The 16437-nt window shown below is 41.7% G+C and overlaps 1 protein-coding gene across 2 annotated transcripts; it reads right to left on the reverse strand.

The window, feature by feature from the left end:
- Positions 1-319: 319 nt before the first annotated feature.
- si:ch211-106e7.2 (uncharacterized) lies at positions 320-16127 on the reverse strand. 2 transcript variants are annotated; one of them, XM_030366143.1, is made up of 4 exons: positions 15869-16127; positions 1302-4775; positions 1063-1122; positions 320-698 (listed from the first exon to the last, which is right to left on the reverse strand). In XM_030366143.1, the coding sequence occupies exons 2-4, from the start codon at positions 4735-4737 to the stop codon at positions 565-567; spliced, it is 3630 nt and encodes a 1209-aa protein (XP_030222003.1). In that variant the 5' UTR covers positions 4738-4775; positions 15869-16127; the 3' UTR covers positions 320-564. The 2 variants fall into 2 exon arrangements, with proteins under 2 accessions (XP_030222003.1, XP_030222004.1); XM_030366144.1 differs by having other exon boundaries at positions 342-698; positions 1302-4772; positions 15869-16096.
- Between the last annotated feature and the right edge of the window lie 310 nt (positions 16128-16437).

A 16437-nucleotide genomic window follows, 5' to 3' on the forward strand; every position in this document is an offset into this window, starting at 1 on the left:
ATTTTATATCCTGTCTTCCACTGCTGCTGGGCTGCTGCAACTAAAGGAATTCCCCCTCCATGGGATTAATACAGTTTTAATCTATATGTTAAGTATATTCTGGTTATATTTACTATAAAGTATAGTCAAATTCTCGCATAACTTCCCTACAATAACCTTCACTGGTGTATGTTTGGAAATCCAAAATTTCCTGGGCGATCCACTGATAAAATACATCCTCATATAGTTCCTTGTATGAAGTTGTCCCTCCAGATTGCAGATATGCTATACTCTGGGCTAGTTTGGTTAATACGATAAGAAAACAATAAATAGAAAGATGGTCATAGCAAAAACAAGGATTTATTGCAATTGTGCACAACATACATTCAATATTAATTAGCAATATATCAATATTGCATATTTTGCATGCAAAAAAAGAGATGTAAAAAACAATGAGAAAATACAAATTTGAAATATCAACAATGTCGCTAGAAAAATAAATGTGTCCTTCAAAGCAAACACGGTAACAAATGCCTAACATATCCATGAGAAAGAAACCTTTTTAATACTTTTATTCACCCCAAATCAGTCACAATATTCCAGACTTTTCCTTTTGGCATTTGTCTTCTGAGACTCTTGGAAGGTGGACTTGCACTGCAGGGCGACATTAGAGGACGTGAGAAGACCGTGCTTCTTATCTGGAATACGAGCCCATCCAGCTGAAGGAGAATTCATCAGCATTAAGGGTTGGTCAGTACATGCAATAGCCAGGCGAATACTGCATAAAGAAAGACACTGATGCTGTATTAGGTTCTTTGTTCTTAATTTCCCATCTGGGATCGATAAAGTTGTATCTAAAACACCAGAGACGCACATAAACGCAATCTAAATTGTAGTTAAATTTCTGGTACTTGTTTTGAAGTTCCAATGTGCGGCACTTGTAGACAATAAGTCAGATAATTGCAGTTTTCGGTCTTTTCACTGGTGACCAACAATAAGACGATGAGGGTTCAGCAGAATTACAACTGCCATACGTTTTGAATTGAGCAGGGAACAAATAAGAAATGATAGGAATTACTTTACCTATTGATCTTTGGATGGTGGTCTTCAAACCATTGGTCATAGCAGCACTTTTGGAGGCATCTAAAATAAGACGTTGATTGTTTAGAGGAAATTATATTTAAAAAAAAGTTATTTTTTGCAACATAGATTTGTCTTTACAAGAAAACGATGGCAGCTTAGAAATGCTGTCATTGAAACAAGGCTTGCCTTGTTGCCCCATTGATTCACCAAAGGTGTAGAATAACCATGTGGTGACTTACCCAATGCAGAAGCTCTCTTGTCCTTTCGGCGTCTGGGTCCAGCTTTGATTTCCAAGTGGTGGCGAAGCAGACCTAACCTCAATCCTCGGTTCTCCTTCCGCCGCATGTCAGGAACTTTTAGTGTTTTAGATATACTTCTACTATTAACTAGCCATTTCTTTGTCACACTATTGTTTGGCATTTGTGTTGTTTCAAGTGGGAGGACTTCTGCATGGGCCTTCCTCCTTCCACGTTTCTTGCCAGATCCTAGGGGAAAGGTTTGCTCAGGGGAAGCGGGAAGCCTCTCCATGTCTATGAGTTCAGCCTCTACAGGAGCATTGGTGGCCGAGTTAGAGTTCTGATGGATATCCATCAACCTAATGGTTCTGCTTTTACCATTTTTTATTGTTATAGGTAGATAACTGTTTCTCCATTCCTCACAAATTCGGTCTCTGACTGAACAAATCGTCAGCGTAACGACAGATGGAGGTGGATGCGGAAGTCCTGAATACCACTGACTCGAAGAGTGACTCTTTCCGCGGGGTCCTGAAACACCACTCCTATGTTCTGTGCTGCCAAATAAGGCAAGTTTCACAGTCTTTTCTGCAGCAGTTGTGGAGTCATCAGCAACAACCTTTTCCTTGATTAAATCGTTTGAGGTATCTTTAATAGCAGGCTGATAGACAGATGTGACCGGCTCTTCAAATGGCAATATCTTTCCTATTGTCCTTCTACGTTTTCTACTGAGCCCAAGTCTCATTTTAAGGCTTTGAGGACAGGCATCCTTTTGGTCCACTGTAGGAGAGAGCCTGTTTGGACCAGCTGTGAGATGTGAACCAATGGACTTCAAATCATGTTTGTCGCTGTTTGATTGTTTCTGTGCAATAGTCAGTACAGCCTTTGGTGTAGACGTATGGTCTTCACTTGATTCTGCGATGGGATGCTTAGCGCACACAGCTGTATGATCTTCATCATGATCTTCTGCTTGTTTTGGGTCAATATTTAGTGTCTCTCCTGTGCGTACAGGCTTCAACTCTTTATTGAAATTATCTTCAAGAGCTGTTGTTGAGATGGATCCTTTGATGCTCCTCAGGATATTAATAATCTCGTCTTCCTCATTAAAGTCCATGGTCGAGGGAGGAGTAATAGGCGTATTGTCATACCCTTTTTGTGGCACCTCAAATTGTTTGGTCAAGTCAACGGTTTTGCTCCCCTTCTTTGAATTTGAACGCATAGGATTCAGAGACACTTCAATAATATTCTCCTTCTCACTGGGTTCCAAGTCACCTGTCGAAATGACACAGGGCTTGTTGGTTTCTGACAGTGACTTGCACGAGCACTCGAATGAAGGTTCTTTCCCTAAAATCTTCTCTATCCACCTATTGATGCAGCAAAACTCCTCCATACTAGTCCGTTCCTCAGTTGTTGAAAACTCATTGGATTTGAACTCAATCAAACTAGACCCATTTTTCAGTTGCTCAAAGACGATCCGGGCCTGATTAGGATGCATCGTTTCTATTTCAAGGAGGTCCAATGGATCATTCAGGTCCACTGTTAATGCTTCATCAGGAACTATGGATAGGGTACATTTGGTTTGGAGAATTGACTTAGCTGCCTCTACAACATCTAGAGCAGGTGCAATTAGAGGCACATTTTCAATTGCCATTTGCTTCACAATATCCACAGGAATTACACATTTTGTCTCCATTGGATTCGTCTCAGTGTTGCATTTGCTTTCACCATTCTTCAACGACGAGGGGAAGCCAAACTCGTTATCAATGTCATCCAGCTGCCTGTTAACATTCAACCACGGGGACACATAAGGAGACTCAAAATGGACACCATCGTCTTCAAGTACAGTGCACTTTTCTTTAACCCTATCCCAGTTTTTGCTATCTATGTGTGACAGTATAGTCGAGTCGTGTGTGTCCTTGCAAAAGTCGATCACCCCAGTCATTAGCTCTTTGTAATAGTTTGATTTGATCAGACTCAATGCTTTTTTCGGGTCATTATCCCAAAGGTGTTTTATTAACTGGTCTACAACCGCATTTGAATGACAAGGTTTGATCATTTCAATTCCGGTAGTAATTTCAACTAAAGCAGTCAATTGTTTATGTGTCCATGTCCTTACAGGAACTACGCTCAACAGCCCAACATCATCCGTTTCAGACTCTTCAACCCCACTTTTTGGGATTTCTTTACCGTGGCTTGAATCCAGGGTCACTGATTGATGAGCTTCAGACTCCTTCACATTTCCTTTTGGTAGCAGTGAAGGGGACACTGTCCCATCATTGGTAGGCTCTATGTTGGCATTTGGTGGGTGTTTTTGGTCAGAGCCTGAACCGTCTTTTTCTGAACCGTCAGATTCAGGCAAAGGTTGAAATAGATGTGGTAATGTGTTGCCGTCTATTTGGATGTTGTCAACACAACCATCTATTGAGGTATCTTTCTGGCGACCCATCCTCTCAGGGCAGCTCTTTTTAGCAGGTACTTGGGTGTTTTTTTGCGACAGTGGTTGTACAACCGCCACAGCCTTTTGGCAAGAATAGCTAGGGGGTGGGTTTCTGCCCGGGTTGTTTGGATTCATCAGATGAGTGGCTTGAGGTAGTTCAACATTTTTGACACGAGAAAGACAGCTGGTGTGCGGAGGTGGGGGCCTGAATACAGGAGAGTTACTGAAAGCGGGGGCCGCCCCTGCACCACTCTGAAGTTGCATATGTGTTTGCGACACAGGAAGTGGTACACTTGAGATGAATGTTGTATCAAGGGGAGGCATTGGTTTTCTTGGCATAGTAAAACGTGGTGAAGCCGTTCGTGTTGATGCTGTATAGGGGGTTTGAGTTTGGTTCTTTCTTGCACCTTCTTTCTTTCTTGTTGCTTCCACTTGCTTGCCATGTGTGGCAGGGAGTTTCCATCGGAATGTAGATGTTAATTCTGTATTTGACTCCCTGTGCCCTCCTCTATTATGTGGCACTGTTTTCTTAACATTTTCTGGAAGGTAATTAAATTTCAGTGGCATTAAATTGTGATTACCAACACTGTTTTGCATGTTTTGGTATGGGTATGTTTCCGTCTGTTCCGTCATCTTTGGTTGTCTCTGGTTTGACCAGTTCCCAGGAAAGGTAGGATCTTGCCGAGTTGTCATTTGACATGCACTTACTTGCCATTGACGGGGAAAGTTTCTTGTCTGTGCATCATCATATGCAGTCTTTTGGTTTGAGTTCCCATTTACATAATTATTCTGAAGGGGTTTATACCCTGGGTTTGTTGTCAACTGCTGATAAGTGGTTTGCTGACCATAGCCAGGATTGAACTGAGCACTTTGTGAGTCATTGACCTCTGCATATTTTGGGTAAGTATTTGAGTAGCCTGCCTGACTCCAGAATTGTTGATGCTGTTGTGAATTTTGCTGGACTTGATTATTTTGCTGAACATACATCCAAAGAGTGGTATCCATTTTGCCTTGATCGTGTGTCCAGGAATGTTGAAATCCTTCTGGAAGAAATGGAACGCAAGGACATTTAATTAGTGCGGTGACATTGATACTTGAACAGCATTCCTTGGCATGATTTCATGTAGGATAAGTCGGTGTAAAATCCGGAACATATACTGGTAATGTGCTCAGTGACCTTGAGACCGGTCCACTGACAGTTATCCCGTGGTATTATAAAAACACAATTATTCATTCATTTGTAAAATGCTAAAAAAAAATTAACAGAGGTATCAAAAATAACAAGGAAGTGATTTCTCAGATAAAGCGATCAGATAACTAGATTAGAGGATGCCTACATAGAGCTGGGCGATAAAACGATAACGATATGTACCACGATAGACACGTAATCAATAATATCAATAGAAAATGTTTTCTGGCCACGGTTGTACCAGTGTTTCCGCTAGAAGAAATTGGTGCCCGTGTGGTAGAAATTAGTGAGTATATTCTATGGTAAACCATGATTATTAATAGGTTTTATATTTTAAATGGTGGAAAGCATTGTGCTTGCAGAATCTGGGATCAGAACAGATGGTGCACAGGAATGTCTAGGGAACTGGGGGGAAGCTAAGTTGGTCTCAGCCTTTTCAGCCTTGGGTCAAGCTAAAGTTGACCTCAGCCTTTTCAGCTTTGGGTCATCTTGGCTAATGAGGTTGATCCACGCGGACCACAGAACTGGGCAGTTGATAACATGCTGGGACGAAGATTGACGGGCGGAAACCCCATTGTGGCTCCATTGTAAACAAAGAAATTCCTATATGTGTATAATGTATATGTATTGGTGGTGGTTAGTGAGGTCCCCCCTTCACTTTAGGCGTCTTTGAGTGTTATTAATTATTATTATTCATGTTTAACCTCTGCTTTCCTTTTATTCCTAGTCTGTTTTACATAGTTTTGAATGATGACTATATGCTCTGTAAGGTGACCTTGGGTGTCTTGAAAGGCGCCTCTAAATTAAATGTATTATTATTATTATTATTATTATAATAAAGAGGAGCTGGAGTCGACGTTGGGGCAGTGACTCTTAAGACTTTCTCGGCTGTTATCGTTGTTGTTTTTCTGCACGATAAAGTCTTTTGTCAATTCTAGCTCCGGACCCCTCGTTTTATTTTACTCTCTCTCTTGAATTAGTCTAAGTGTTTATATCTCGATTAATCTACTACACCGGTCATGTGACCGGAAAGGTTTCATTTTACCGGTCAAATTGGAAAAAAAAAAAATCGGTCGGATATTGTCCGTGTATATTGCACATGGCGTCAGACAAAATGCAATACAGGCTTATTTGAATGCTTTTTAGGGGTCCAGACCGCATTGCATTTTCACAAATAGGTTAAAGGTTTCACAAATCTGAAACTATGTTTTACATAATGTATAGCCTCACTGTGATAATTTAGTCCAGATTTGAAGAGTCTAGGTGTAGTGGTTTTTAATCAGGATCAGTTCTAATGCAGTCTGGACCCCTAAAAAGCATTAAAATGTGCCTTTATTGCATTTTCACAAATAGGGTAAAGGTTTCACAAATCTGAAACTATGTTTTACATAATGTATAGCCTCACTGTGATAATTTAGTCTAGATTTTAAGAGTCTAGGTGTAGTGGTTTTCAATCAGGACCCGTTCTAATGCAGTCTGGACCCCTAAAAAGCATTAAAATGAGCCTGTATTGCATTTTCACAAATAGAAAAAAGGTTTCACAAATCTGTAACTATGTTTATTATAATGTATAGCCTCACTGTGATAATTTAGTCCAGATTTGAAGAGTCTAGGTGTAGTGGTTTTCAATCAGGACCGATTTAAAGTGGACCAGCTGCTGAATCGGATGCTGCGAATCGGATGCCAACTTCAGCGTCGTGCCACTCTCACCCTTTGGAGCACAGCCGTATCAAAAAACCGCCAGCAACATCTGCAAATGCAACGCCGCAAAAGCAGCAGCTGACCACCATGGAGAGGTACTCGGCATCAGTGCCTGATGACAAAGCATCCAAACGCTACAAAGACATAACCCAGGTAGTGGCATATCACATAGCTAAGGATATGCTTCCGCTCAGTACTAGGGATGGAACGGTTTATGAAGACACTCCGAACCGTTCGGTTCGACTGTCTCGGTTCAATTTGCGTGTGTTCCGTTCGGTTCATGCACTGCTCCTTTTTCTCATAGGCGAAGCGTGTACACTCCAGAGCAGAAGGTGGCGGTACTGCGCCTAAAGTCAACCGCCAGTAGTAAACAAGAAGAAGTAGCAAAGCAACCTAGGCGGCAGCAGATGAAAATTAGTTGTGGAGAGTTGTGTGGGGATGGCGAGTGGGAAAGGACAGGAGCTGGAAGACGCGCCAGCAGCACATTATAGGTCTGCTGCATGGGAGCATTTTGCTTTCAGAGTGACCTACGATGACGGCGGCAAGAAAATTGTCGACAAAAGTGCCACAGTTTGCAAACATTGTGCAACGCGTGTTGTGTATGTTAATAGCAACACAAGCAACATGTCGGCTCACCTGCGGAGACATCATCCCAGTGAGAAAATTGGCAGTGCAAGGGGGAAAGGGGCAGAGGCGAAAGGACAACTTCTACTCCCCGCAGCTTTTAAACAGGCATACGGTGACGAGTCAGACAGGGCGAAATGCATAACTAAAGGAGTGGCATATTTCATCGCCAAAGATATGCAGCCTTATTCCGTGGTGGAGGGTGCGGGATTCCGTCACATGATTAAAGCACTGGAGCCACGATATAAAATCCCCTCCCGCAAACACTTCAGCAACACGGTAATACCCGCACTTTATGAAGAGACCCGACAAGAAATTGTTAAAGAGTTGTCTGACACAGCATCAGTAGCGCTAACTAGTGATGGATGGACCTCCAGGGCTACTGAAAGTTTCCTGACTGTGACTGTCCATTACATTACCTCAGAATGGGAGATGAAAAGCTCCGTTTTACAGACGCGCCCCCTTTATGAGAGCCATACTAGCGAGCATCTCTCTGAAGCACTGACAGAATGGAAGTTGCAGAGGGGCAGCAGCACAATCCCTGTTACTACAGACAATGGAAAAAATATGGTGAATGCAGTCAATGCAACAGCTGGACTGGGGCCACAAATTGGCTGCTTTGAACATACTGTTAATCTTGCAGCCAAGAATGCAGTCTCAATAAATCAGGTATCCCGGCTCCTGGGGAAGATGAGGAAAGTGGTGGCATTTTTCCATCGGAGCACAACAGCCACCCACGCCTTAAAAACTAAACAGGAGATGCTGCAATTGCCAGTTCACAAACTAATTCATGATGTCCCAACTCGTTGGAACACAACATATGACATGCTGGAGCGTTATTTGGAGCAGCAAGCTTCCATCTATTCTGCTCTGATGGACAAAGATGTTAGGAAAAGTGTCAAAGATATTGCTGTTTTGACTGACAGTGAGGTAAAACTGGCAGAGGACCTAACCAAGATTCTCAAACCTCTGAAGAATGTAACAACACTCATGAGCACAGAAACATCCCCTTCAGTGTCCATGATAATCCCTCTGCAGAAGATGATACTGAAATCCATGACACCCAGTGAAGAGGACAGCGCCACCATCAAAGATGCTAAGGCAGCCATCACTAAAAACCTGAAAGACAGATACGGGGACCCTGATCTTCAGGACTATCTGCACAGAAGCACAGCCCTGGATCCAAGATTTAAGTCCCTGCCCTACTTGGAAGAAGACTATTCAGAAAATCTACAGTGTTCTCACAAGAGAGATCATGGAAATTGAAGAGCAGGTATTGTTTCTTATTCTGTAATTAGTACTAAATTTATGTGTTTTTACATAATTACAATTTCTCTCTTTTTTTAAAAACTAAACAGAATACTTGAGCCTTTGCATTTATTGTATTTTCTCAGTGTACAGTAGAGCATATAGTTTTAGTGTCTTTGCTGCTATGAGAGTGTTTGTTTTTATCAATATTTTTAAAACTACCATACTATGTCATTTTATCATGCAGGTTCAACCCAGAGAAGCCCAGGTGGCCAGTTCATCCTCAGCTGGAGAGCCAGAGGCATCAAAAGAATCTCCTCCTCAGAAAAAATCTGTCATGGCAGAGCTTTTTGGAGAGCTCTTTACATCAGAGAAGGGAACCACCAAGACTTTGTCCCAGATCACTGAGGAGGAGGTCATGGCATACAGGCTCACAGGATGCATTCCTGTGGATGAAAATCCACTTGCATGGTGGAGAAGCAACGAGCACAAGTACCCTCATATTGCTAAATTGGCTCGACGTTACCTTGCAGTCCCAGGTACATCTGTACCAAGTGAGAGAGTTTTCTCTACAGCAGGAGACATTGTCACTGCAAGTAGATCTCGTCTTTTGGCAGAGAATGTGGACAAACTGATCTTCTTGCAGAAGAACATGAGAATACAATGAGTAGAGCCTTGTTGTTTAAGCAGTGCAGTATGTGTTAGTTTGGTTTATGCTATATTTTATATTGATGATTATTTACTGGATTATTTATTTTGTTATTTGAGATAACACAGTGGCACTTTAAGTTTGTAAGAAATCCAGCCTTATTTTTCTTTGATTGTTTTTCAAACACTGCACTTTCAGTTCAAGAGAAAGTTTTGAGTTTTGAGTTCTGTTTACCAAATAAATGAAGCACATGTTGGAACTAGCAATGTCTCCTCTCTTGCAGTGCCAGAATCTCAACCTAAGACTGTCACAATGATGTATCAAATGTCAGACTGCTTCATTCTTTCAGTTTTAACTTGACTATACAAGACATAATAGATTTTCCTAATAATCAACATATACCGAACCGAAAACCGTGACCACGAAACCGTGAACCGAACCGAACCGTGGATTTTGTGAACCGTTCCACCCCTACTCAGTACCGTTGAGAAGCCCGGTGTTTCAGAGGATGAACTTTTTTGCACTAAACCTGCAGTAAAAAATATATATGTAGATAGTTCTTCTCGGGTCTCACATGTTTTTGTAACATATATTTTTGTTGAGCACTTTATTATTGATAATTGTTAAAGGGACACTGTAAAAATTACTCCCATCTGGTGGTACAATACATTGCATTTAAACTAATAGTGCTCGCTTGTTCAAAATCTACGGTGGGCAGTATGTGCCAAGAAGCTGTGTCATAACATCCAATACTACCTCATCGAGTCATTCGAGTTATGATGAGGTTCGTTATTTCAAACAAATTTCAAACTGCATTGAATCATTAGTGTAAGCTAATGATGTATGAGTAATTACTCCTCGAGCAAGATAGTGAATTATTTCAGTCATCATTCACGCTGGCTCAGATTGAAAACGCGTTTGCATTTCCTGTACCACTTAGTGCTTTTTGTCCCTCTCGGCAGTTCATAGACCGGAAGAACATGGAAGCCTCCATGAAGCTTACCCGTCCTATGTAACTACATAATAATTATTCTTCGCTCAGGGAGGATAAGTGAGATTTTTGGCAGAGATAATTCTACACCAATGAGGACTTATTTATGAATGAATACGTTGATTTGAGGTAATAAATGACGTAAAATATTACAGTGTCCCTTTAAGTTTTCATTGTGATGGGCATGTATTTCAGTGTTTTCCATGGCTGTGTTGTTGACATTCATTTCCATTGTCTGCCTACAACCAGAGTAAGGTTAAGGATAATTTAGTAAAAATGTAGTATATTTTTCTCCTGGTCCTCATTTTAAAAAAGGTCACACAAATTATCGATATCGACCAATATGAAACACTTAAATCGTGATACAGTTTTCAGCCATATCGCCCAGCCCTATGCCTACACGTCCCCGTCCACCCAGCCCCTTCCAACCCTCATTCTGTCTGTTTTAGAGTGTTGCGTTGACCGAGACTGGATGCCAGTACACCCCATACGGCTACCCGCCTGCTCAGCGGCCCGCACCCCATCCCCATAGACAATATATAGGGCCTGTTAAGCCCTTTGAGACCCTTATTTTGATAAAGTGCTATACAAATGCAATTTAATTGAAGTAACTAGCTATCCCAGCATTGAATATGGTATTTTAAGGTCTGGAACGACCAACCGACCAACCCACCCACCGACCCACAGACAGCAAAAAATATGATTTAGATTAAAAAGGAGGCGGGACATTTGGCAACATACAATTAATATAAATATAACAAGGTGAGGAAGGATCAATCCCACACCATTGCTGAAAAATGTATCTTGCCTTATATCTCAATTCAGCTCGATGAGAGCACAGAAGTCTCAGATAGCTAAACTGGTCATAAGGTATATGTGGGAAAATGTCTCTGTGAAGGACTTATGTTGTGTTATGTTGCTCGACTTTTCCTACTGGAAACTTTCACTACTTTACAAGCTTTGACTTGCACGACTCCGATGGCCAAACACAAGACACAACACGATTCCCAGTGTGTTACAGCAGATAGAAGAAGATGATGTCACTGACACAGATGTGAAACATCTGACTTGAATTATTCAGACACACCTGGTTGTTCTCATTGATCATTTTCATCAGTTTAAGCCAACGTGGCGATATGACATTTTGAGTGACAAAGGGTGTGTTCAAAATCCCTTTGAATTTGAAAGCTGAGTCATTGCTGGAGCTGGGACTACCTCCTGCTGAAGAAACAGAGCTGTAACAGCTGAGCAGCTATCGCTCGCTGAAAGAAGACAGGATTGCATTATATTATCGTCTTACTGGATAACTAAGGCCTAAAAAAAAAAATTGTTTGGTTCCGGTTTCCGACCGACACTGTCAATTTATGTGCGACCCAAATTATTTTATGAGCTTTATAAAAAAAAAATATATATATATATATTTTTTTTTTTTTATGCAAACTATAATTATGTTTTGGTACAGCACCTCTTCATTCTGTACAAGGATGAGCGAATTTTCTCGTTTTTAAATGAAAACAACCTACCTATCATCGCCACCGCTGGAAAAAATGAAATAAATTCCCTACCTACCTACCCATGACCTCAACTGGCAACCAACAGGAACCAATTGAATATCCGGTCGTAAATAAAATAATGCATGCATTTATTTCACTACTCATCTCACACACACACACACACACACACACACACACACACACACACACACACACACACACACACACACACACACACACACACACACACACACACACACACACACACACACACACACACACACACACACACACACACACACACACACACACACACACTACTAAAAACGCAAGCAGGCCCACCCATCACATTAGCCAGGTAAAAACATAATGTGCCTGATGAGATCAGGCACATTATGTGTATAGGCCTACTACATTTACTTTTTTTTTATACTACATCGTACGTCAACTATACGTTTACCGTTTTTCTATTTGTATACCGTTTATCCTTACTTTGGCACTATTTTGTATCTATCCTTATTTGGATTATAACTTGCTTCCTGCTGCTAAATTATTATCTTATCTTATGTGGTTAACAAATTGAAGGGTTTACCGTGCAGGCCAGAGAACAATGGGGCCATTTGAGCACGGTTAGGTGTGAAAACGGCCAACGGCCACGGCCAGATGGCCTAGTGTGAGTGCACCCTTAAAAGCAGTGCCAAACTTTAAATATTTAACCATTAAGCGAACAAAAGGCACCAGGCTGATTATCATTTAGGGGGCCACTCAATGACATGCAGAAGAGCCATCCCCAAGAACACACCCACTGACGTGGTGTGAGAAATACAGACTTTCTACTCCTCCTTCACATATAAGGTAATTTACATTTCCTACGGAGAAAATACTACTACCTCAGGTGTAGTATTATTCAGGAGATTTTCAGGGTACGAATGTGAGGATATGTTGTTCACACATACGGCTCATGTGTCTGAAAGCAGCTAGTGTGTGATCATTTGATTAAATTATAAAATTAGTCAATTTATGGTAACGGGTATTTGTTCAATGGAAAGTGCAGCATACTATGCATGCAAATTATTAAATAGCTTTTACTGTTATTCAGGGCTGAAAAGTGCATTGCCATTTTAAAATGCAAGGCAACTACTATTGGTTAGTAGAAAATTATAATCATCATTGAGATTAAACATCTCTTCCAGTGTCCTGGCCAAGGCAGGCAGCAGTAGCCTACATTCACACTGTGGTGTGTGCGCGTGCGTGTGTGTGTGTGTTCTAACCTGTGCGTGCATCAATGGCGGAGCCATTATGTTTGAAAACCAAATGTCTTAGCTCGGCTAAGACGATGTTGAAACAGAATAAAAAGATGCATCATCGCAGCAACATTTAAGATGATCGCGATGAGTTCTGTGCGTCTGCCTCCATGCTGTGGTCAAACCAAAGAAAACTAGTGTGACAGCGGCACCTATAATGCCTCCTGCGAACTTAGAACCTACGTCATATCCTGCCCCTTGCAAGCCCATCCAGTTATCCATATCTCCCTAGATCTCCTCTCTGCCCACACCCTGTTGCTCCACCACACCATATTCTGTCGTTCCACCACACCACATCCTGTTGCTTCACCACACCACAGTCTGTAATGCCACAACATATGGAACACGTCAGCAACGAACATTAGACACATTAGAACATTAGACGAACATTCTAGTCTAGGAACAGGCCAGGGCCTCTCATACTGATACAAGGTGTTATCCCCAACATTCTGCCATTGTTATGTCTCAAGGTAGGTTGAACCTGGCCTCCGGGACATAGCCAGGGCCAAATACCTTATCAAGGCTGAGAGTGCGTCTGTTCACGTGTTATACATCTATCCCTTTTGTGTATTATACTCGCCCCAACCCTTTGGTTCGACGAGAAGAGGGTTTCGACAGCCAAGGAACAAGTCATCGACCACCAGGTCCACTATAGATTATTCAACCTAAGTCTGTATCTCGCTGTACATCCTGGAATAAACCATCTATTCAACCCTCTAATCCAACCTGTCAAGCTGCTTTGATTTCGACTTCAAGAATTACTACTAAATACACAACGCAGAGTCTGTCCGAACAGTTTAGAAATAAGCTGAAATCTAACATTAGGGACAAGCTAGGGGTCGCTCCAGAGGCCGTTGTATAAAGGGAGAGTGGTACCATGTTGACTCAATGTTTCCCCACACTTATTTAATTAATATAGCACGCATAGGCAAGATAATAATTACATATCATTAAATGTAAGAGTTAATTTCTCCCATACTAATTTCTCATAGATCGCACCCTCTTTCACCATCTTCGTTAAATGCGACTATCACCTTCCCTTCTATGATCAGTCCTTCCAGAAAAATGCTGTGTTTTTTTGTGATTGTTGCGGCCAAAAGTCCTTGATTATGCGGCATGTTTTCTTCAAAAATGCGATGACATACGCTGCATATTTATGCAATTTTATGCAGGGGGAAACGGCTGCTCTTGCGTGAAGTAAACTCAAAATTTTCAACTTTCTGCTAAGATATATGTGTCTTTTTTGCAACGAAAATGCAGGGATTATGAAATCATGCAAGCCCGGAAATCTGCAATTTTGCGGTGAAAGTGCAGCATATTTGAAAAAATGCGGCCCCCGCATGAATATGCGGACTTTGGCTGATATGCGTTGAATTATGCGATCGCATAATCACGTTTTTCTGGAGGGACTGCATGATGGTCAGCAGCTCGCTGATAGTCCCGTCAAATGTTGATGTCGCTGCTTTGTTTCTGTTGCAGAGACAGTGCATCAAGACCTCTACCAAACTCCCGTCCCTGGTACCGCGATGCCGTCTAATCGTTTCACATGAAAATTTCGGACCATGGCTTTGTGGAAAAGATTCATAAAGCAAGCAATGTTTCACTTTGACTAACATTGAATTAGTCAAACAAGTATAATTTAAATGAGAATGAAGGGGGCACCTTTTTTCTTTATGGCCGTCATATAGCCCTCCCCCTCTCTTCCGGTCAGCATGAGGTGAGCCAGATTAGATAGAGAGGTTCACATCTTTAGTGATCCACAAGCTCACTGATTTTCCCGTCTCACGTTGATGTCGCCGCTTTGTTTCTGTTGCAGAGACAACGCATCAAGACCTACCAGAGTACCAGAGTCCCGCCCCTGGTACCGCGATGCCGTCTAATCGTTTTACATGAAAATGAAACCCCCAATACGTGAAGGGTTTGAGAGGGGACATTGGGTGTGAAATCAAGAAGGTATATTATGTAAACACGAGGGCCGTGCCGGGAAAAAAAATAATCAAGTAATAAGGGCATAATTGTCAGCGTAAAAACGCATAATGAATGCAACTGGATTGTTTATATGGAAATCTTCTCGTTCCCACTCCAAAATGGGAGGACTGCTAAACAATACTGCTACACAAACCTTTCCAAGCTCTAGTCAGATCAAAGGCTAGTAAATGCAAGAGGCTTGCATGTGTGAACACACACACACACACACACACACACACACACACACACACACACACACACACACACACACACACACACACACACACACACACACACACACACACACACACACACACACACACACACACCATTCCGAAAAAAAAAGTGGTTCCAAAAAGTTATCCAATCTCAAAAGACCATCACGAGAAAGCTGCTGCGTAATGACAATAACCACACTCAACCTACACATTAACGATGTTGAATAACCTTACTTGTGTTGTGTTAACTTGGAGTGTTATTGTCACGTGTCTAAAATAACGTGTAGGCCTACTGCTAAATGCATGAGCCTGGCATAATATAACAGTCTGGACCTACACATCCGGAGCACAGAGGGGTGTCAACATTTTTTGGCTAGAAAATGCAACATGATACTTGATAAGGCCTGTGTAAACGAAGCCATAAAGCCTAGATACAAAGCGAACGGTGCGAACCCATTATTAATAATATTCCTAGTTTCCATTACGTAAATAGCATTTTGAGGAAGGGCCTGACGGAACTAAATCCGCGACGGACTTATTTAGCTGAGACAATGTAAATGAGAACACATGTGTGAATCAGTTGCGTCTTGAACGAATGAATCCTTGTTCTCACGTTCACTTATGCAGCTGCAAAACCTCGTGTCACGCTCGAGTGAACAATATGTCCAATCACACATTCCGGCGAGGTTACAACATAGGAAAAACCATAATAAAAAACATCCCAGCCGAACACAAAAGATGGTACACTTACATGCCCTTGTAGAATGTAGTCGGGTTTGGTCGCTGGCATTAATGAGGAAAAGCGTGCAATCTGTTTCAATCCGAGTCGTTCTCATTCCGTTACTCCCCGACTCCTCTTCGACTTTGTCCTCCTCAGTGGGCTGTGACTGCAGAGGGACGCATTACACGCGACAGCGTCCGTTGCGGTCACAAGCAAACAATGAAATAAGCTAGACATTTAGAGTTTGGAAAACGTTGAAGTTTTGCTCCTCCTCCTCCGCCCCCACCTTGACTCCTCCTCCTCCCCCACTTTGACTCCTCCTATCATTCAGAAAGATGAGTTGCACTTGGACCATCGCTGGATCCTCCACATAGGTGTGTGTCTGAATCCTTTGCAACGGTAAGAACTAATGACAATTGATACAATTTTAATTAAAAAGATGATGATGAAAATGATTGAAGATACTTAAAAGCATGTAGGACTAATTGGGCCATGGAAACAATTAATTTCCTCACACTTGATAATTAACCAATTTAAAGAATGTATTTATAAATAAAGGATTAAACAATTTAACAAATATATATATTTAAGTAGAAATC

The sequence above is a fragment of the Gadus morhua genome, chromosome 9, assembly GCF_902167405.1.
Source record: "Gadus morhua chromosome 9, gadMor3.0, whole genome shotgun sequence".
NCBI classification, from domain to species: domain Eukaryota; kingdom Metazoa; phylum Chordata; class Actinopteri; order Gadiformes; family Gadidae; genus Gadus; species Gadus morhua.

What these genes read in the sequence shown, in the direction of transcription:
- si:ch211-106e7.2 (XM_030366143.1), bottom strand. Translation starts at nt 4,737, where the DNA reads ATGGATACCACTCTTTGGATGTATGTTCAGCAAAATAATCAAGTCCAG. An exon ending in CAAGAGAGCTTCTGCATTGG is followed by an intron (nt 1,123 to 1,301) that starts GTAAGTCACCAC and finishes GTCTTATTTTAG; the next exon opens with ATGCCTCCAAAAGTGCTGCT. An exon ending in CACCATCCAAAGATCAATAG is followed by an intron (nt 699 to 1,062) that starts GTAAAGTAATTC and finishes ATTCTCCTTCAG; the next exon opens with CTGGATGGGCTCGTATTCCA.